The sequence below is a fragment of the Fringilla coelebs genome (genome assembly GCF_963513975.1).
Source record: "Fringilla coelebs genome assembly, chromosome: 15".
Classification (NCBI taxonomy): Eukaryota; Metazoa; Chordata; class Aves; order Passeriformes; family Fringillidae; genus Fringilla; species Fringilla coelebs.
This window is the reverse complement of record NC_140041.1, coordinates 15,062,121-15,084,893: the sequence shown is the minus strand read 5'-3', so window position 1 is coordinate 15,084,893 and position 22,773 is coordinate 15,062,121. Positions and strand designations below refer to the sequence as shown.

Sequence of the window (22,773 nt, the reverse complement as noted above, 5' to 3'; positions counted from 1 at the left end):
TTCCTGCAATTGTCATGCAACCCTGTAGACCCTTGGAACCTTAGCCCATTGAATATGATATAATATTGTTATCTGACCTTCAGAGCCAATAAACCATTTTTTTGCTTTTTAAATTCAAGACTTCATGATAAATTAACCCTCTGGATTCACAAAATAAGCCTTGTAAATTCTTTTCTTTATCCCCACCCCAATACCTTTAAATTTTCATACCCTTGCCTCAAAACTCTTATTCCAGACTGAAATTGTTAATCTTTTTTTATTATCCTTTTATCCTCATGTCACTTGATGAGATATTATTCCCTCTTTTTTTTTTTTTTTTTTTAAAAAAAGGCCAATATAACAGGGAGCTGAGATGAATTTCTAAAAAGTCTGCCTTGTACTTTGTTGCTACAGGGGGCTTCACTGCCTTTAATGTGTGGGTATCTGGGTTAGAGAAACACCACAGAAATGGGCAGTTTAGAGTGGCAGCACAGTCTGAACTGATCTCCTTAATGCATTTTGATGCTGTTCCCTAAGAAGAGGGACAGGGCACTGTCTCTTTGCTGCTCCAGAAAGCAGAATCCTCAACTACTTGTTGCCACTGACATGATTAATAGACTGGGATTTCTGGGTTCCTCATGGGAATGCATGTCCTTAACTCGTCCTTCCTGCTCTCCTCGTGGGGTGCAGCATGTTTTGGTTTCTTCTGGAATGGTGGGCAGGATTTGCTGTGGTTGAAGAGTGGCCAAGCCGTGGCCAGGCTCTCAGAGCTGCCCACACTGGCTCTGGAGAGGGCGTCAGGACCTGAATTTAGTGCACAGCTGCTGAGGAATGTTCTCACACAGCACTGCCTGCCAAATAGTCCCCTTAAGATGTGCCTAATCCTTTGAGGTGCTCGTTAGTGAGGGCTCATTTTGCTGAGGCATTTTGTTTCACAAGTGCCCAGCTCTGGGATGTGCAGCATCATTCCCCTGAGGCAGGACTTGGGCAGCCTCGTTCCTTCTGCTTGTACCAGCATCCCTACACAGCCAGCAGTGCTTATCCAGCCTGGTTAGAGCTTCTGACAGCAGTGACTACAGAGAAGATGTGCCTCAATATAGCCCATGTCTACAGATTCAGGCTTTTTTTGTTAATATATAGATAAAAGGAAAATCTTGTACTTGTAGCCTTTCATCTCAGTGGATGCAAGAGCAATTTATTGCATGGAGTGTGAAGTTCTTTGTACTTTTCTGCTATCTTGCAAGAACTCACACAGACTCTTCTGCTTAGTTATGAAGATATCAAGTGCATAAGTGATGTGGTCTGCCCTGGTGACTGGATAGAGATGTTGGAAACAGTTTAATCACACTGTGACAAAACACAATCCTGGCAGCTTCTCAGGCTGCCCCAAAACTCTGCAGAGTTGCCTCCTGGCACAGGTTACAGTGTCCACCCTTCCTTTATTAGAAGTTATTTTGAGCACTTTTGTGTGAAACTTTGCAGTGCAGCCGGGCCCTGTGGGCTGCAGAGCTGCTGTGCTGGTGACACCACAGGAGCCAGCTAAGAAAGGAGTTGTACCCACGGTGTTTTAAATTATGTGAGACATGTGGCAGTGGGCCACATTCATTTCATGATAATGGCTGGCTAATGTCTTTGAGAAAGCAGAATTTCCTTGAAGATTCAGTCTGCTCAAAAGTTTCAGCAATCTCAATGAGCTTCCCCAGGACCTCCTGGCAGGTCACTGCCATCGTCCAGCTGCTGCTGTTGCTAAGGGACAGCACCGTGGTGCTAAAACTGCAACATTTTGTTGTTTAATTTAAAAAAAAATCTCAAGCTCGGTTGTTTAAGGTCTGCATCTAACTGTATAACCTTCACTGAAAGGAGTTTTGCCATTGGATCTTGCCCCTGGTCTGCTGTGAGCAGTTAATTAAGAGGTATAAAACCATCATGCCTTAATCCTGCCAAGCCAAGCGTATGCAGCTGTTTTATTCCACAAGGCAGGACAGAAGTTATTTGATATATTAGAACACCAATATATTAGCATGATGTAAATTAGGCTGTGCTTTTGCATGGCTATTTTGAAGGAACCTCTTTCATTCCACACCAATCTTGGACTGCCAAGGACCAGGGAGATCATGGCAGGTTATACCTTGGGGAGAGAAGTGTGAGCCATCCAGGCAGTATCACAACAGAGTCTGGATTTGGGCAGCTGCTTATGAAGAGCAGCAGTCTGGCACAGTTTGCCCTAAGGTATTTGCATGCCATACCTACTGTTGTTTCATCTCTCAATGTCTTTAACTTCTGTCATCTCCCTTCCCTCCCAAATATGATTTTTCTTCTTTTTCCTGTTGCCATAAATTGTGGTTAACCTCTATGCTTGAGGAGTTGTGGACTTCAACTGCTGTTGGATAGCACCAGGTGCCAGCACTGGTGGTTAAAAAAAAGAAAACCCACACCCAGCAGACAGAGAGTTAATAAAAAACCATCCAAATCACAAGCAACAAACCTAAAACAACCCAACCAAAAAAACACAGAGAGAAACCCCACACAAGCAGCTAAATATGGCATTTTTTAGGACCCCATGGGACAGAAAACACATGTGGCATTTAGGATATTGTAACAGCCATCTAGTAAAAATACATGTTTGTTAAAACAGAAATTGGTGCCAAACTTTCCATTTTAAATCTGTGAAAATTACAGAGCAAAATTGGGATACCTATGAAAAATTGTGAAATTTGATGTCTCTTTTTAGCACTACAGCATCTTCAGGGTGGGTTTTATCCTTTTTCAACATCATGAGGCCCTCTTATACCTTATAAAAATGTAGTGAGCTCCTTGGAACTCTGGGTCTGATACCCCCTGGACTGTCAGATGTCATCTAAGATGTGGGGGAATCATCAGGAAATTTTGTCCTCTACTTACACATGGGCTATGAGCCACTTCTCAAATAAGAACTTGTTTGGCTGAAGCTGGTTGAGAAGCATTTCACCCTCAGTGCCCCTCGTGCCAGGTGCTGTGTAGAAAAGTAACTATTACCCCAAATATTGCAATTACTGAAATACTTGTACTTATTGTCCCCTTTTTCTTTTGTTCTGCTCTTTTTCTCCTATCTTATACCCAATTCCCAGCTTTCAGGATAGTTTCTGTAGAAGTCTACAGCTCACCGAACAAAAATACGTAGTTTGTGTGCTCAGGCAGTTCCAGCAGCAAGCTTATATTTGTAAAAATGAAAGGCAAGATTTTGCTGCCAGAAGTGACCATGAATTCACATTGAAAGGTCACTTCTGCTAGGGAAATATTTTTTTCCAAATGTAGATCTCTGACTATTTTCACCGCTCCAAAAAGAATTTCCCCTAAAGTTCACAGGCATGTTGTGTACAGCTACTAGAAATAGTCATGACATTGCTGTTCCAAAAAACAGGTCTTCAAGTGGCTGTCATTCTGAAAACAATATTTTTTTCTACAGATTTTAATTTTGAGGTACTTTTTTGTTCCCTTAAATCCTGCATTAAACTGTGCATGTCAGTTATTTAAAAGGATGAGACTGAGCCATGCCTCACCTCTTTGCCTGACACTGGATTTTCCCTGGGTGTTTCTGTCAGCTCAGGGGCTGTTATTGATAGAGGAGCTCCCAGCACAGGTCTGGCTGGCCAGGAACAGGAACAAGAACCTGCACCAGGTATCTTTTGTTCCAGGATGAAGAATTTAGTTCAGATTTCCCAAAGACAAGGCCAAGCCTGCACGTCCTTTCTTCACCAAAACTGCTCATCCTCGTTACTTGCAAGTTATGTTAAAAACACAAATGAACCCTCTTTAAATTGGGGCCTAAGGGAAAGGATGGAAATGACCCCCCTTCCCTCTCCAATTTCCCCCATTAGACTTTTTTTCACAGATGTTCATGCTGATTAGAGCTGGGAAATAAGGGTATTTCTGTGGACCATGAATATTCATTTGTGTTTTGGCAATGAATTTCCTTCAGTTTCCCTGTAGTGTTTTGCTCCCTGTGAATGTTTGCTGAAACAATCCCTTCTGAGAAAAACTCAGAGTGTGCTATGGAAAGTGAATTTTCCGTGGTGTTTGCCTGGACAAAAGGATGTAAAACTCACTGTTGGTTGTTAAGAAATTTTACTGAAAAGCAGCAAAGACACAGATGAGGTGATGCCTTTGCTGAACATATAAATGTGAAATTTAAGTTGAAAAATTGTAACAATCCACTCTGTAATTATCTATCAATAAGGATAAGGTTAGTCAGAAAAAACTGTTTGAGAAATACTTTAATTAAACAGAATAATTGGAGAAAAATATCTCTTTGGACAGTTACTGACTGGGAATAATTAGTTGTGAATTATTTGCCCCACTGTAGTACTGATGCCCTGTCCAAAGCTGGACTTGAGGGATCTGTGATGTCTAATTAGACCAAATGGATCTGAGCAGAAATCTTTACGATTTATGGCAGAAAATCCCAGGGATTTTTTTTTTTCATTTTTCCTTTTAAAAATTTTAAAGTGCTATAAAACATTGTATGGAGATTACTGTACCTCCTACTGCTCGATCTTGTAATCCTGCAGTAAATGTGAGGATAGAAATTGCAGCTGAAGTGTAGGGAAGAGCCAGGATCCTGCACTGCAGTCATGAGCAGCCAGGCCAGGCAGACTGCGTGCAGGAATTTGGCAGAATTCCTCCAGCTCCAGTGAGAATCTGCATTTTCCTTTCAAATTGTACCATTTTGGTCCTTGGGATCACCCAAAATTGTCCTTATTTTTTGTGTAGCAACTTAATACTTACCCAGCATGATCTGTGGAATAATGTACACAATTTTACAATAACTATGTAATTAACTCACTTTGCTACTCCCCTCTCCAGGGAAACTCATGCTTCTATTAATGCTATTAGGAAGGTCCTATGCACAGAACAAAGAAAGTGGTGCAGCAGATGAGTTAACATGATTTGATTTGCAGATGCTTTAAACACTTAGCAGGAGACAGCTACGGAAGCTAATTAAATCACTCTAAGGTGCACAGGATTATCTGCTTTGTAAGAAACAATTTCAGTGAATTATGGTCGCCCTTTAGCTGAGGGGAAGTAAAAAGCATATTTGTTTGGAATTAAATTTCCCACGCAAAGTGCCCATCAGGCCTCTCCTTCCCTGGATCTCTAACAGAGCCTTCTTTTGGAGCCAGTGTTTTCTAGGAACCTGGATTTTCATTTTGTGAGCGTGGTGCTGCTTCCAACTTTCTTACGTAAAAATTTTCCTACTTAGCTATTGATTAGGATCTGCCTTTAAGCAGTGTCTGGAGTAAAAAATCGTGTTGGTACATTCACTACCTCTCAGATACTGCATCTTATTTAGTGTACCGGAATTCCCAGTTTAAAGTAATCACAAAATTTATGGAGAAACGGATAAAAAAGGTTGTAAAATATCGATTTGGGGAAAATAATAACACAACTCATCTATAATAAGAAGAAAAATGAAGCAATAATTCAGGTGTATTGAACGGGTTGCTGCTGGAAGTATTGATCCGGTGCTTTAGTGTGCAACATCGCACCTAACACTGCAATGAAAGAGCAGCACTGCATTCCCCTGCTCATTATTTCCCAGACACTATTGCCTTGTTACACAGGTCCCAGAGAGCCTGGAGTGCCAGCAGGGAAAGAGAGGAACCCCCCAAATAACCACAAACCTGTAATATCTTAATGTTACAGCAGCCCCCCGTAGCAACATGCAGACATTGTGCTCCTCTCGAGGCAACCCTGGAGTTTGGCTTTGCTTGTTTTGCTCTTTGCTGTGTCTCACACTGCCCATGGTCTGTATAAATGGTGCCTTTCTGCTGCCTCTTGATAGCACATAATCAGCAATGGTGTCATTGAGGAAACATGCTTCCCTTAAATATTGACTTTCAGGATCCTGGTGTAAAAATTCCCGATCTCGTTGCAGCGTTTCCTTACTGTGGCAATAAGCAAAAGTTGAAAATAGGACAGCAAAGGTCAGTGGAATTTTAAAATAAGCACCCCGACATTTCCACAGCATTAAACTCCATCATGCAACATTGCATTTCTGTTTATCTGCTGACATCTGCAAAGGTACCACACTTGATTGTTTGGCATAAATAATTTAGCAGCAAGAATTTTATAATGAGCACAGATAAGATTTACCTATAAAATGAAAAAAAGGAAATAATTAAGGAGAAATTGTGTGAGATAAAAAAAAACCCAGTGAAGTCCTGTAAGAGGGCAACATTTTAGCACTTGTGGAGGCAAAGGTGCATCCTGCTCTTTGAGGAAGCTGCTCTGTATGTGCTGCAAACTTACTGCATCCCATGATCATTATCTAGAAATAGGAGCCAGACCAGATGATCAAGTTCTGAACAGATCCGGCCTCCTGCAAAACTTCAGCCAGCATTGATCTGCAGGATTTGCTCTGGATCCTCAGCATTGTTGGGTTTGTCCTTTTCCCCCCCTCTAATCCATACAGCGAGGGGGCAGAGTGAAGCAGACACTTCTGCTCAAGGAATGGGGGGAAGGGAGGAAAAATGAGAGGAAGAAAATAATCCATGGCTGATGCAGAGGCGAAAGAAAATTGCTTTCTGTGAACTGCAGGTCCCTGCAGTAGGAGTTGTGCCACTGATGGCCGGGGTGCCTCTCCCAGGGCTCTCCCTCCATCCCTGTTCTCCCTGGCCTGAGGATGAGCTGTGGCTGCAGCCCTCGCAGGTTTCAGACCCTTTCATTTGCACGCGGCGAGCAGAAAACGTGCAATTGTTTTTGTAACCTAAAACATCTAAATAACATCTCTAGTTTAGATGCCCTGGGGGAAAAATCCTTGTCAGGCTGGCAGGCTGAGCTGGCATGATGATAAATGGGTGAGGTGTGTGTTCTGGCTCTGTGAGGGCACGTGGGGTGAAGAAAATCCTCTTCTCTGGCAGCCTTGGCATCTCCAGTCAGGAAGGGACAATTGCAATGGGAACAAGGAGGTAGGACCAGGCATTTCCATTCACTGGAAGAATTCTTTTCTTGTGAGTTGAGGTGTTGGTAGCATCTTTTTTAAGGCACTGGCAATGCCTGTGGGGTTTTTCTGCCTTTGGTGATTCCAGTCATAGGACATGTAGTAATTACATATCCTCTGAACAGAGAGAGACATAGTTCTCCCAGGAAAATCCTGGGAAGCTGTGTAGAAGCTGTAAGAATTCAAACAATTATTATCTCCCTTTCTGTAACTATTGTTTATAGATATATTCCTCCAGAGTATACTATTCATAATTCACCAATAGAGTGAGAGAAAATTCCTAAAAGCCAATCAAGTCTTAAGAGCACCATTGTTTCTCTAAAAACTATAGATTTCTAATAACAAAGTATCTTTTCATGCATTCTGATGATAGAGTCTCTGTATCAGCTTTAGCTGTCCCCAGTACCCCTTAGGTGAGAAGGACAGACAGAAAATGTGTGTTAAATCCAACTCAGGCAACAACCATGGCATGGGGTATCAGCAGAGTTTGCTTGTTGGAGGCTTTCCTGTAACACGTGTCTGCAGCCTGAGTCTGGTAAAACAGGGGAGAAAGTCTGGAGCAGGTATTTTTGTGTTAAATTGCTCAGAGCTTATTTAGGTAAAGAATTACTCATTGCTGTTCTTACGTACAGCTGCGTTTTTTTGCATTCATCTTTTTTTGCATTTTGAACTTTGTTATTCTGATGATGCTGAAAGACAAAGACACAAACTCCTCTCCCTAATTCACTCCAAAGAACGTACCATCCCTTTCTATGCTCTTGTTAAAACCCAATTGTGTGCAATTTGTAGGAAATTGAAACCACATTTTTCACTTAAGTTTCCAAAATTAAAATTTATGAGGAAAAAGAAGCAATAAAGCAGTTACAATCTGGTCATCTATTATTATCTCTGTGGCTGGAGTAGTTCCACATTTGAAGAAAGTGACACCAAAAGTTTATCAAGCTTGTATGTGTCAGTAATTTCACTTCTCTTATTATTTCCCACCACAAGAACTGCTGAAGTTAGTGTTATGCACTTGAAAATTATCTTGGTGAAAAAGGATTTGGGTGATGTATAAAAACAAAGCTTTTCTTCTAACTGAGAAACACAGAGCAATGTTCATTTTCCTTACCCATTCATTTCAGAATATTGATGTTAAAATAAATTTAACTAATTGTGCTCCTTAAGCTGATTTAACAGAACACATTGTGAAAAAGCTGAATTTTCCTCTAGAACTATTTCTATGTATGTGTTTCTCATTATTCTTCTGCTTTTGCTTTTGCATTTCCCCTCTACTCTGAGAACAATGGGAATGACAGTCCAACACCAGGAATCTCAACTGCTCCAGCTCTAGAATGTTAGTGGCACTTGCTTTAGTTTTCTCATTTTGCCTTTTTTGTCTCTGAATTAAAATCAAGCCAAATGATGGATGCCCATTACAATCAATTGTTTCAGACAAGCCACCAAAAGTATTGTAGGATTCATTTACATTTAATCAAATTACACTTTATTTGCAATTCAGGGAAATGAGAACTCTGCAGTAAATCAAATATTTCCTCTCCAAGGGCCCCATTCAGCAGAAAATATCCACAATCTTCCAAGCTGGTGCCTCAATGTATGTAGCAAATCTTCCAGTGGGAGGAGAGCTTGTGCCAACAAACCTTCCATTGCAGCCTCTGCAACATTTTTAGGGTTGTGGACACCTAAATATTTTCCAGTACAAATGCAGACCTTTGGACAATGAATTGTGCAGTGGCTTTAACCAGCTGACAACAGACTTGCACCTCTCTTGGCTGCCTTTCATGGGCCACCAGGAAACACTTGCAGCAATTCTGGGCTTCAGGAGTTTTGTACACCACAGGTTGGAAAATACTGCTTTTCCTCTGTGAAACATGTTATGAAATGGGAAATTAATGACAGTCACTGAATGTCATTTTTGGGGGGTGATCTTACATGTCTCCAAAAGCTTTCAGGATGACTGGGAATACATTAAGAATACAAATACATTTCAAAAAAAAAAAACTTCAAATAGAATAAATTCTACTTGAAGGCAATAGTACAAGGATGGGCAGATACTAATTTTTACTCATTAGTGCCTTTTGAAGTTGAAAAGCTCTATGTGCTTGGAATGGGAGGTTATCATTGACTGACAGCTCCTTTCCTCTGCAGTTCACCACTGAAAAGCTCTGCCCAACAGACAACTTTCTACCCTTGCCCAGCACAGCACAGAGAAAGAAATTTTGAATTTTGTCCCTTGTGCTTGTTTACAGATTTTGTTCACTAAAACTTAACTGATTGAAGGATCTCAATGTCTCCTGATGCCTCAGACAGTTCAAACTGCAGGTGCAAACACGGGAGAGCAGCAGCTTTTCTTCCAGTGGCAGAAAAGCCTCTTTTGAGTCTCAAGCTTCCTTTAGAATTTTGACCCTGTTACTTAAAGTCAGAATTTTAATTGCATTTAGAGTCCTGAAAGTTCACTTAGGTGCCTACTGGGATTTTTAAATAGGCATAGGTAGCTAAATTTTATGGCTTGTGGCTGTTTGTTCCCCAGCTCTGAAACTGAGAAATAATTCAGAGCTCCTATAAATTACAGGGAATGTATGATGCCAAATAATGTGGAAAGAGCTCTTATACTGGGGGGGAAAAAAAACCACTGCATAGGTTCACAACAAAGAGGGCAACTGCATTCTTGCTGGTGGAAATATCCTGAAACTTCAGGTCTCCACAGCCATAATCTGATTAAAATACAGAGCTGAAAAATATTCTGACCAAATCATGTAATGTGTTCTTTAATCCAGTGAGATTTGAAAGCCTAAGAAATAATAAATAATGATTTGCATGCCTAGCAGTTGAATGTCATAAAAGTCAACGCTGAGTACTTTTTCAAGAGTACTTGAAACTAAATTCTGCCATCTGACACACCAGAGTTCAGTGGGTCAGTTTAGCTGATAGGCAGTATAGCTGCCTATAGAATATTATGGGATTTCATAGTATAAGAAGTTTTAAAACAGAGTTACATTGGTCCAACCTCTCCCTTTCCAATTATTTAATTCCAGAATATTTGAATGTTAAGAAAAAGTTTTGTTTTTCCTTTTTTCTAGTTTTGTTCTAGGTGCCCAGGAGATGGTGTATTTAGTTTCCTTTTATTTTTGTTTCAGTGCTTCACATGTTACTTTATATTTGTGATAAAGTACTGAAATAGTAGTTTTTGCAAGGAACTCTGTTTTGTTGCTGGTGTGGGGGGAATTGCAGAAGGAAAGGGAACAAAAGGAAATGACAGATAGAGCAGGCAAATCCCATGGGAGTTTTTTCCTTTTCTTTTGCTCTTTCACTTTTGTTTTGTGTGACAAGCAAAGTTTGGAAGAAAAAGGTGACATTGCATTTCCCTTTGCTTTTTAGAGAAAGCATCAGCCAGTTTGCATGTCCTAGAATTAAATATCATTGCTGTGTCTCCCCCAGCTTCAGCTTGGGTGAGTGAGGATCCATCTGCTCCAGCAGCATGCACAGAACCTTCTCAGTGCCCATTTGTTACTCAATCAGCTAAAATTTAGGTTTATTTTCAGTAGCTGCTTTTACCACTGAGTGTGTATCGTGCTCAGATAGGGAAGAGACCACACAGAATGTAGAAATCAAGTGAGAAATAGTGAGAAAATCTGGTAATCTTCTCTCTTGAGAGACCTCTAATGTGTGCTGAGCCCCCCTGGCTGTGCCCAGGCTCTGCAGGGATGGGCACAGCTGCCCAGGGGCACTCATGGGCTGGCCAGCAGCAGCACAGGGCCTTCAGTGCAAAACCAAAGGGACTTTTTCTGAAGCCCAAGATATTGGACATGTTTGCAGTCCCATCCTTTCCCTCTTTGATGAGGGAAGGTGTCCTGACAGAGAGGATGGGCTTGGCGTGCACAGGGGGCATGTGAAAGGAGGGAAGAGCTTCCCTGGAGCTGGGATCCACTGCCCAGGAGAGCAGGAGGCAGAGATACCCCAGGGCAGCTGTGCTGGAGCTGGTTTGGAGCAGGAGCATCAGTGCATCCTCTGTGCACATTAATTAACTCTGGCAGCCAGGTGCTTAAAGCTTCACACACCCAGGGCCTCCCTGAGTTTGTCTGTTTAAGCTCACTCTTGCATAGTGCTGATGGACCCAGAAGTGTATTTGTATCATTGCTTACTGCCTGGAAAGCTGCAAATCAGTTCCTGATAAATATGCCACTTCCAGCAAGATTAATGCTAAATTCCTCCTTTTAGAGTGGCAATTTGCAAATTGCTAAATTAGATTTTAACATTCGAATACTCTTTTTTCATGTCACACTTGCAGTATCTTTGTTTTTATCACCTGATGATACTGTTTGTGTTGGTATTGAACTTTGAGGCATATTAATACAATACACATAGATTTTGGTAGCAATTTTTTATGACAACAGTTCTTATGAAATCTACTAGGAAAAAAAATTGTGCAGAATAATGTAATCCATTACAGGAGGTTTGCTTTTGTTTTGAATTGGATGGAAAGCAGACATTTGTTTTATACAAGAGAAAATAGCAATACTGTGCTACTTGGAAGATATTTTATTGATAATTTCAGAGGTGAGATCTGAATTTTCCTATAGGCTGCCAATAATATCTAGAAAATTAGGGAATAAGTACTAGTGCATGATTATAAACCTTTGTGATGGTATCTGGTTATCCATCATAACTTTACATCTTTCATTCTATTTACTGATCATTTCACAATCTTTAATCTGTGCGTTCCACTTCCATGTTAATTAGGGAAATTTTAATATTTCCAGTTTTGGAAAAAATAATCCAGTTCAAGCACAGGGATGTGGTTACTGCTCTGGGGTGCCATCAGACAGCTCAGATGTTTTACCGTGTATCCCAAACTTGGCAGTGACCACTGAAAAATGATTCATTCCTGCTGTAAATTAAATATTGGGAGAGTTTCATAACAAGACAGTGAGTTTCAGGCTGGTTCCTCACTTCCTTACCTTTTACAGCTTATTTTTGATGTATCAGCTTTGTAGGCAAATGGTTGTACCTCAGATATTTTAATTTCCATAATCACTTTCCTTGGTTTACCAAGTATATTCTGGAAGGTAAATTGGGAGGGTGGAAGGAGAGGCAGGATGAGAAGGGAGGGATATAAGCAATTATTTTTGCTTCCTCTTCCCTTCTGCCTGTGAGCTGCAGATTCCAGACCAGTGATCTTTCTGTGCCGTGTTCAGGGGTGCTGAGCTCGTGTTTGGGGGCAGAGCTGCAGGATTTGTTGATCCCTCTGTAACTGACTGGCAAGGTGATCTAGAGCTGATAATTACCCAAAGCCAGTGCAGCCCCAGAGCCCTCATTTTGTCAGGAGCACCAGCCCTTGACGGCGTTTGCTCATCCCGTCCCCTCCTTGCGGAGCCCCGGGCAGGGAGGGCCTGGCAGAGCTGCCCATGGGGCACTAATGGTCTGCGGGTGTGAAGATGCTTAACTGAGCTGTGCATTCAATTAAGATGAGTTTCTCAGTTAACTGGCACCCTGGGAAGAAATGAGTTACTTTCATTCCTGGGATTATGAGCACTTAATGGAGTAGAGCTATCAGAATTCTGCCTGTGCTGCATGAGATAACCCTAAAATGCAGCATGGATTTTCAACTTACTCCTCTAGCAAAAAGAAAAAACAACAAAAACCTTGCCAGGTGAGAAGGAGAAATCGATGTTCATGCAAGCTCTCTTGCAGTCAGGCTCATGGAGCTGAATGTGAACCTGGCATTACATGCACAGGTGGATTTTACTTTATGCTTTTCTTGAGTACTGTCCCTTTGCTTGTGACTTGCCTATTTAAAATTATAATTCAAAAATGTAACTTAATATTTATGATATTTTTTCTGTAAGACTTACAATGTGAGTGGAATATCCAAAAGATGGATGGTTCTGACTAGAGCTGGAGGCTTGGCTATCTGATGTGTATATGCAGTGGGCTAGCTAAACCTCAGCCAGTGTCAGTGTAGTTCCAGAAATTTTGCCAGAGTGGTTCTGCTTCAAACTGGTTCAGGATCTTGGACAAAGTGAATCTAGGATGAGTTTGTGCTGGACCTAAATGAGTAATAAGCACATTCAGGAGAAGCAAGGAAAACATAAATGTGCCCTGACATTGCTGAGAAATGGGGAGGAGGTTTGTGGGGATGCAGCTTTGGTTTTGGAACTTCCTTTTGTGCATCTTCCATGGAGAATAGGTGGTATCTTTTCTTGGGTATAATCAGAGCAGTAAAAAATAACTTGGAAATTTTCTTTACCCCTTCTGATAGGAAAATGTGAGGATATTTTGCTCCCAGTCCTGTATTGGTCAGGATCACTGCAATCACAGAGGGAGGAGGGAAATGAATTAGAATTATTCTTCTGAGCCTACTGTACCCTGGTCTTTGGTGGATGGTTCATGCCATATTACTCCTTGCTTATTTACTGACCTCCTCAGTGACTCACCTTGGTTAATGAATTAGTTTCAGTTAAATTGCTTTCACATTTGGATAATTTTATTTTTTACCAGCACCCAGGGCTCCATTTGATTAAATTAAATCAAGCATGTAGTCAATCACCTTTCTGCCAAAAAAAAAAAAATAGACAAAAGAATAAGAAAAGACATTGGTGTGGTTTTCCATAATTTATAAGTTAGCTAGGACAGGAATTGAGGGGATGTTAGTTTGGTCCTGGGGTGGGGCTGGTAGGTGCATGTAAGGCAAAAGCAATGCTGCATCTTTAGACAACCTTTAATAAGGTTTCTTTAACTACTGAGCCAAACTCTGAGATCTCCCCTGCTGTAAGCCATAAGTTGCTTGTAGGCTTGTTCTAGGGAGTAATAAGTATTGTTGTTTAGCAATTGTGTTGTTGAAATTCAGCCCCACTATGTCTGACAGTATTTATCTAAAATACTTTCCCTGGTGCATGCTCAAGTTCCAGTAAACCGTGTCTTATTGTGCGACCTTTTCATTTTGCAGTGAAAAGGGATCAGCTCGTCAGATAAAAGCTACAAGCTGAAGTACAGGAAAAATGCGTGCTCAGAAAATCCGAGCATGATTGAAAACAAGATGTGTTAAATCAATGCAGTTTATCGCCTGCCTATTCCTGGCAATTGCTGTTCTAAGCTCATTCTGAGCACACACTAGATGATAAAAGTATAGTGTCACAGTGCTCACTGGGGTGTGAGGCCAGGGAAACATGTTTATCAGACAGGCTGGGATGATTTTTTTTTTTTTTTTTTACCCTTGATAACATTTATTGTCAACATTTTTGCAGAAAAGAAACCCCAAACCCTGAACAGTCAGGGAAGCAGGTGATATATCTGCTGCTGGAGTCAGAGACTACCAAAAGCTCTCAAATTATACATTTCTGTTTAAATGTTACAAACTAGAAACCAACAAACTCAACTGTTTCTATGTTAAACAATTTGCTGCATCATCTGGGATGTAGCCAAAATGGTCCTTTTGCTTTTGGGTGAGTAGCCTTACTGCAATTTCATGTAGACAAGTCAAAGCTAATATTTAGAAATAAAAGTGTGTGGAAACTATTGTTTTCTCAAGGGATTTTAAATTAGTTATGGAGAGGGATTAAAGACCTAAATTAAACTTCACAGCAGGTCGGCCCCTTCCAAGAGCACCACACCTATAATACTCATTACAGCTAGGCATAATTCATCTCATTTTTATGATTCAGCTCCACTTGTATTTCCCTGTGAATCTCATTTCCAGAGATTTTGGAAGTGATAGCTGGTGTTTTTCCAATTTTCTCTCTTGAAGATTCTTTTTTGCTCTGACCATAGTGCACTTGCAAGTCAGAAGTCTACAATTCTGAGAAAAAGCCAAATTTAGGCTAGAAAGCTTCTGATAGGAATTCAAACTGGACACTGAGTTATTCATTTATGCATCCCCTGGTAATAGTTTTTTTTTTAATAATCTGAAGAGATGATGAGAAATAACAAGGTTAAAAGTGAGAGAGGCAATATTCAAAAGGAGATATTTCTGCACACAAACAAGTTTCAACAATGGTTTCCAATACAATCAACTCCAAAGGACTTTGTGAAGGGTGAAAAGACCCAAAAAAACTACCTGTATGTTATCCAAAATTATCCCTAGGACAATTTTAAAGGTGTCTGCACCTACACTGTGGAATTTGAGAAGTGCAAAGGAAAAATTGTTGAAATTATGCAGAATACAGAATGAAAGAAAAGGTTACATGAGGTGACAGTTCAGCATCTCCCACGCTCTGTATGGTACATCTCTGCATCTGTTTCTGAGCCAACAGTTTAAAAATAAATGCAGTGTCTTTATTTTTAAAATGTTTTAAAGTAGGTCTAAATATAGATCTTGTAACTAGCCTTACACACCCATTATTGAAAATCTTTGCTTGGAGGCATTTCTGTGTTTGTGTTTATGTGTGCACATGTATTTATTTATTTCAATGTGGGGACAAGCCCACATATTGAGAACCAGCCCCTTTCAGTGAATTTTTTGCTGCCTGCTCACATGCACCTCCAGAATTTGTCTGAAAAACTGAAAAATATTCACATGTAAATGCTGTTTATCCCCTTTTTATAATGACTGCCAAAGTTGCATCAATTAACCTGGACGGCCAGACGAAGTAACCAACATGCATTAATTTCCTTCTGGCCCTCTGTAGGCACATCCCCAGTGAATTCCACCAGCCTGTTGTGAAATTAGGATGTTTAAATTCCAGTGCCTGAAACTGGATTCAGTTTCAGACTCCCTTAAGGCCAAATCTTCCCCATTAGACAAGAGGTCAGCGCAGTCAGAGGAAGAAGAAACTGTGAAGCTCGCAAATTGTTTGACTTTTTTACCCCCCCAAGCCAGATTGCAGGTTGCTATGAGTGAACTTTCAGAGTTGTTGTGTTTGGAGAAACAAACACATAATTCCTGCTAGACAGATCTCATAATCACATTCTGTAACTTCCATAAAAATCTGGGGCTCAAGACATGCTCTCCTTGCATCTTCAGCACCTCCGCTGGCTGCAGAGAAGGGAATTGCTCCTCTCGTTCGAGGTTCCTGGAAAATTGTTTTCAGGAAGAAAATATCAGGCTGTCTATCATGTCTGTAATAACACTGATGAACGTGCTGGAGCTGCCTCCAACACTGGCCTATTGCATCTTTAGTTCAAGTAAAGAGCAGTCACTGGGGAGCTCAGAACTCTGTGTTGTGTTTACCATTTGACTCAGCTCCGCATTTTCCGCGTTGTCTGTTGGGGCATTACGTGGCAGTAAAATGTAGGAATTACATTTTGGGTATCTTTATTTCTAATTTAAAAAAAATGTCATGATGTCACGGTTCAGTTTCAGAATGGAAATTCAATGCACAGGAGCGTGTTTAAGGACCAAGACTAGAAAACTTAGGAAATTCTGGGTGATCCCTGGAAGGGCCTTTCTAGCCCAGACCTTTCTGTGCAGGCTCTCGCTGTCCTACCCACTTCCATTTTCCACTTCCTGTGGGAATAAACACTCTCGGGAAAGTCAGTGGAAAGAAAACTTTAGAAAAAACAAGATAAATTCACAACAACAACAACAACCAATAGTTCAAATGCTTGCATGTTTTCATTTAAGGAGCTTTAATTAGCAAAGGAAAAGTCTTTGCAGGGAGATTTGCCGAACAGACTTTTTCTCATTTGGGGATGGGGTTTTGAAGTGGGTTTTTGTTGCTGTCTTTGTAGAGCAGGCAGAAAGAGGCCACTGTGCACGAGAGTTGTTGGGTTTGGTGTCAAAATGTTGCTTTACAGCACCATCCACTAGCACTGCTCTACTGCAGGGCCTGAGCAAGGCATTTTAGTACCTGGAGTTTGACTTTATTATGGTCTGTCCTGTCCTACTCCCATCTTCTGCAGTCAATGTTTTCTTTTGTTAGGGTCAGGGGTTTGCAGCAGAAGTCTTTTGTGGCTGTGATACGTTGAGACACAAAATTTTCTGTGTCTTGGCCACAGAATCACCTTCTATTTATATTCTGACGAAGTTTCTCTCATTGGACAGAGAAAAAACCCCAAAACAACTGTGTAGTCCCCAAAGCCCCACCTCTTTGACACTGCAATTCAGGACCTGTCACCAGCTGTCTAATTTTATTGTAGAGCCAAACTTACAAAATAAATTTGTGAAGAGACAGAGCAAGAGTCTAAAGCATCTCCTTCCATTCCACTGCTTAGTGACTCCCTGGTGCTCCACAGGAGCAGAGACTGTGGGATATTAAATTCCCACATTCACCCTTTCCCTGAGTGTTTCACTTAAAAAAAATCAAGACCAGATTTCTCCTCCGAGACAGGGACGGTCAGACCTGTGGGCCTGAGGCAAATTTTTTTGTAGCCTTCAGCCTTTTTTTTGGGGGGTTATTTGAGCCCTCAGAGTCCCTTCCCTCTCCTCACAGCCTTTTTCACTGGAAAGGCATATGGGAAGTTCATAGGTCTAAGTGCTGCTTTCTCACTGGTTTTGGGTCAAACAGAATGAAAAAGAAACAAGGACTGAAAAATAAAAGGAGTAAATGAAACCATGAATGCATGGGAAACAAATTAACTGGATATGTTTTACATTCTGAAATATTTCCATAATGCTGCTATGTAGTGTGTGTTTATTTTTCTTTGAATAATAATGTTAAAATGTGTCTAATTCAATTACTCTCTGCATTTGCTGAATGAGTTTTCCTTGGTGAAGGGCTCTCTACACTACCCCAAGCTACGAATTCCATATGATATTTGAACAAGTCCTTTTAATTGCTGATATTAAGTGTCGATCATTCTGCTGGGAGTTGGCAGCATGGCCGGAGAAACAAATTCCTCTCTCAGATACATCAGACAGTCATTCAATTAACAACCAAAGCTTTATTGACACAGTAGGAATTCATTATGTGAAATATTAAAAAAAGCCCTCCACTGACTAGTTAAAAAAAAAAGAGAGACTTTTAAAGATGGTGAATTATCTGCATGTGGTTATTAAAATTATTTGTGCAGAATTTGAAATGATGGTTATGATGGAAACATTTTTTCTCAGAGGCATGAGCAGCATTTTTGTTGAAAACATAAGTTGGACTTTGAAAAGATGGCTATAATGTACACATCCCTATTTCTACAGCCATGGTGCATTTGCTTGATTAAAAGCCTTAGATTTTATGAGTTATGGCTTTAGACTTGCTGCATAAAGAGCTTCATGGCTTATTCTGTTAGAGTCTAATTTGAAAGAAAGTTCTTCCTCAAGGGTTTAAGAAGTAATTTATAAAATGGTAAGAATAATAAATATTGTGCCTTAACTCATACACTAGGATAGATAGACAGATTTTGTACACCTGGGTGTAATTTTACTTAATTCACACAAGAGACAGGCTGAAAGTTTATTGTTTGGAAGGAGAAAAATGGCTTAAATCTTGTATTTGCAAAAATGATTATATTAGCTTAAATGAAAATGCTACTCTATTAATGGCTTCAATAAGCTTTGCATTTGGAAAAGTATTTTAATAAAAAGTTACCTGAAGTTTACTGCAACTTAAAATATGTAAGTGAGGGAAAAGTACTTACCTTGATTTATATGTCTTTTGGAGGTGTAATTATTGGCTTTTTACTCACCTATGTAAAACAATGTACTTTTGTAAATGGATTTCTGGCCACTTTACTCCTTTTTTTTTTTTTCCACATAAAAAATAAGCACTGTCAATCAAAGAATTTTAAGGTTTATTTCCTCTTTAGAAATGATTGATAGCCTTTTAGATTTACAAGTTGACAAGTTAAAGGGTTCTATTGGTATAATTATGTACTAAATTCACAGTCTTTCAATTTAAATGTCCTTTTAAAACCACAAGATTATCATACCTGTATTTTGAAAAGTGGGCCAGTCAGTTTGGGTTGGTATACAAATTGCTTCCATTAGCCTTGGGACCTATTTGAATTTAGTACAGTTTTTTAAAGTTAGTAGTACTTTCAATGGTACTTTTAAAATATAAGGTAATGGGAATGCATTTTAAGTACCATATGTGTTAGCTTGTTTTTAATGTACAGTTGTCAAGAACACAAATAGAGAGTTTGTATTTCTGATTGATTCTTTTTTTTTCCAATCATGGAAAGAAAACTGTTGTTTGAATTCAAGGTCTGGGAAATGCCTTATTGTGGGTGGACTTCAGCAGCAGAGACCAGCCACGTGTCCTGGGGCAGAGGAAAACCTTGCAGGGAGGTGCTGTATGACCTTGTAGCAGCTCTTCTGCAGTGCTTGGAGATGACAATATTCCCTTTTTTTGGAGTTTTTCCACCTCCTGACACACAACTGGTCTGGTTTAATGCTGAGGGTGGGGTTAAATATGTGAACAGATCTCTTTCAGTGAGAGATGAATAATTACATTTGGGTTGTAAATGAACAAGGAATGGAGGGCTGAAATTGTCCAATCTGTTGTCAGATGTCCAGACAGCTAAAGATCTCTTTTTTTAAATTTTTTTTATTTTTATTTTTAACTTTCTGTAAGTTTGAAAGGTTGATGGGTTATAGACTAATGAGTGGTATTTAACAATAGCAGTTTAGGACCCAATCCTGCAGATTGCTGTGTGCAGCCTCTCGCCACCACTAAAATAAAGCTGAAGCTGTTTGAAGCAGAAAGTTTTCACTATCTCACTATCTCTCACAGTATGCTTGATGCCTTCTGAGATTGGACCATAAAATTAACATTTTTTTTGGCCATTTAGTTCAGAAAATACTCAGAGGAAATACTCTGTGGATTTCAAATGTGTTGAACGTGTAGGAAGATATGAGAAAATGACTGCTAACTCTGGGGGGATTTCAGAACTGGCCTCCATTTATAATATTGCAGAATTTAGTAACTACTTTCCCAAAGGATCTAAAGGGAAAATGGCCATAAACTAGACTGAATTACAGGAGAAACACATTTGGTAGAACCACACTAAAATCTTTGAGCGTATTTGCAAAAGAAATTTAAATTTGAACTGTAGGGTTTTGTTGGTTTTTTTTTCATCTTGTGATAGAACAGCTATTTTTGATAATAAATATAAATAGCAGTCAATTAATTTATTTGAAAAGGGATTCAAAATAAGCAGCCTTGTAAGTAAACTCAGAGGTAAGGAAACCAGGGGTTTCCAAACCAAGATATTGTGATATTTTTTGCAAAACTACACAGCAGAGGAGTCAGTGTGGGCCAGGGTGTGAAAGGAAATGTTGGAAAAAAAGGCCCAACCATCCCAAAATCAAAAGAGGCCAAAGCAAGGGAAAAGCCTTATGGTCACTCTTTCCATGTAATGACTTGGATAGAAGTAAAAGATCACATTCAGGTATTCCTGATGATAAGAAATACCTGAGAAAACTCCAAACAAACAAGGAGACTGGAGGGATGTCATGACCTCCAGGGTAGAAAAAGGCTCAGAAAGTAAAATCCAGGAGGATTTCTAGTCTGGTGTTACCATAACACTGCAAGACTCATTTCAGGATATGGTCAGAAGGTTCCTTTTTGATGTTAGAGGAATGCTGAGGTCCTGCTGGACCACGTGCCTCTGCAGGCAGTCCCATCAGCCCCACATTTGTGTTTCACATTTTGGGTAAGGTCTGCATCCCTCAGCATCACCTTCCTCTGCCTAGGCTGCAGCAGCATTGCTGGGTTGGCTTATGGAGATGGGATGTGCCAAAGGTCCAGGAGGAGATGAAAATCTGACCCTTTGCTTGCCAGCTGGACAATCTGCTGTAGAAATGTGGTCTGAAAGTAGCAGTAATTTAAAGGGATTGTTTTGTGGGCTTGTTATGGAATGCCAATTACAAACAAGCCAGGAATATGTACTGGTTTCATGATAGCATGAAGATCTTTAGGAGTATGGAAAAAGGTTCACTTAAAAGATGGAAATGTGGACAGGTTATGCCATGTTGAGGCTGGGAGGTGGAGTTTAATGCTAAATCTTTTTTCAGTGTTCAAACATTGTCATTCTAGCTGCATAAAAAAGTTCATAATAAGATGCTCATAAAGGTATATGATATATTCATAAATTATTAAGACTTTGTGTGAGAAATAATTTTTTTTGCTATTAATAAGCTAAGACAAGAGAAGAAAGACTTTAAAGTGACTCAAAAATGAAAAAACATAGAATTTTTTTCCTCCACAAAAAAAAGGCTGAAAATATAAAAAAACACATTCAAATTGATATTTTTTTTCCATTTAACTCGAAAAATTTGAACAAATTGCTGGGGAATATTTCCACATCTCTATTGGCATGGGAGAGTCAAGATGTGCTGTTGTTTAGAGATGCTTGAGAATACTTGACTGTTCCAGTTCACCAAAGCACTTAGGAAATTCTAAGCACATGTTGAAGTCTCACTAACATCTGAGTTCTAAAGTGATCATATGACTGGAAATATAGCTAGAAGGTCATTCAGTGCAGTCCCCTGTAATTATAGGCAATCATATAAAAAACATAATATGCTCAAATTTGCTTTGCTGAAAGCAAATGGGTTTAAGTATGTGCTTACAGATAAGCATGTGCTTAAAGGCTTGACATAATCAGAGCTTCCATTAATGCAGACAGACCAGCATTTTCATGAAGATTAAAGTGTTCCACTTTCACCATTTCTCACCTCCATTTTATTGGACAAGGACTAGGGAAAGATGAACTAAAAACATTGATGTATTTTTTTTTTTTTTTTTAATTATTAGGTCTCCTGGATCAGTTTAGTGCTGATTGGAGCCTAAGCTGCTGAAGTCAGTGTCAAGGAGTAAAAAAATAAAACTTCTGCCAAGACAATTGCCTGTATTTCACAACAAAATTATTTGTGAACCTTGAACATGGTGCATATTAAATGTATAATGAAATTTGGAGCAAGAAAGGTGCTGGGATAGGAACTACTTTTGCCTTCCAATCACCTTCCTTGTAACATGAAAAACCCAACATGAAACATGGGGCGCGAAGTATTTATCACATTCATTTCATAGTGCCTTTCAGAGACAAGAATTGCTTCCTGTTTGGAAGATGTATGCAACATTCCCAAATGTTTTGGGGATGTTGCATACATGTCCAGCTTTGCTGGAGGAGCTGAAGTGGGAGGGTTTGGATGGAATTCAAAGCACCAACCTGAAGCAGTGTTTGGACCAAGACTTGAGTCAGTGCTGAGTTCAGAGGGGGTTTTGCCGTGGTCCTGCCATGGTGCCATGGTGCCTTTGCTCGTTGTCACCTGAGGCCCTGCTGTGCCTTTGTCACCTCACGCTGTTGTTTGTTGTTGTTTCAGCTCTGAACGAACCCACCATTGACTACGGTTTCCAAAGGTTACAGAAGGTCATCCCCCGGCATCCCGGCGACCCCGAACGCTTGCCAAAGGTCAGCACAAAGTTTATTGTTCTGTTAAATCTGGTAAAGATGGTTACTGAATGTTTTTGTCTGAAAGTGCAAGGCTCTGTGCATGTGATGGTCCTGTTTTGGTACCCAACCCAGATAAGCCAAAACAGAGGCATGACCAAGAGAGCCCAATCAGCAACTGGAGCCTTAGGAGAATTGTGTTACCTTCTCAGTCACAGCTAACTCAAACAGGTCTTGTCTTTCTTAAACACAAATCTTTCTCTATGTTCTAAAATACATAATAACGAATCTTTTTTTTTGGTTACCATTTTGGGACCTGAGAAGTGTTTTCCTGGAATAACGATGCTTTTTGGTTTTGATATCAGTAGCACTTTGCCAGCATAATTTTGAGAACTTCACCATTGATAAAATCAAGTTAATTGGATGTGACTCCATTGCTGCTGCATCATGTATTGGTTTAGGGTAATAATGATTATATACTGTTTTATTTCAGAATTGCTGATTTAATGAGAGTATTGTGTACTGAAGTGATGTTTGTTCCCGTGAAAATT

The 22,773-nt window shown here is 39.9% G+C and overlaps 1 protein-coding gene across 3 annotated transcripts in view; it reads left to right on the top strand.

Annotated features, from left to right (window-relative positions):
• Positions 1-22,773, top strand: part of EBF1 (EBF transcription factor 1) — a 263,732-nt gene that overhangs the window by 214,490 nt on the left and 26,469 nt on the right. For all 3 annotated transcript variants that reach the window (XM_084215758.1, XM_084215757.1, XM_084215759.1), the window contains exon 11: positions 22,155-22,243. In XM_084215758.1, coding sequence (XP_084071884.1) covers positions 22,155-22,243 — 89 coding nt within the window. The remainder of the gene's footprint in view (positions 1-22,154; positions 22,244-22,773) is intronic.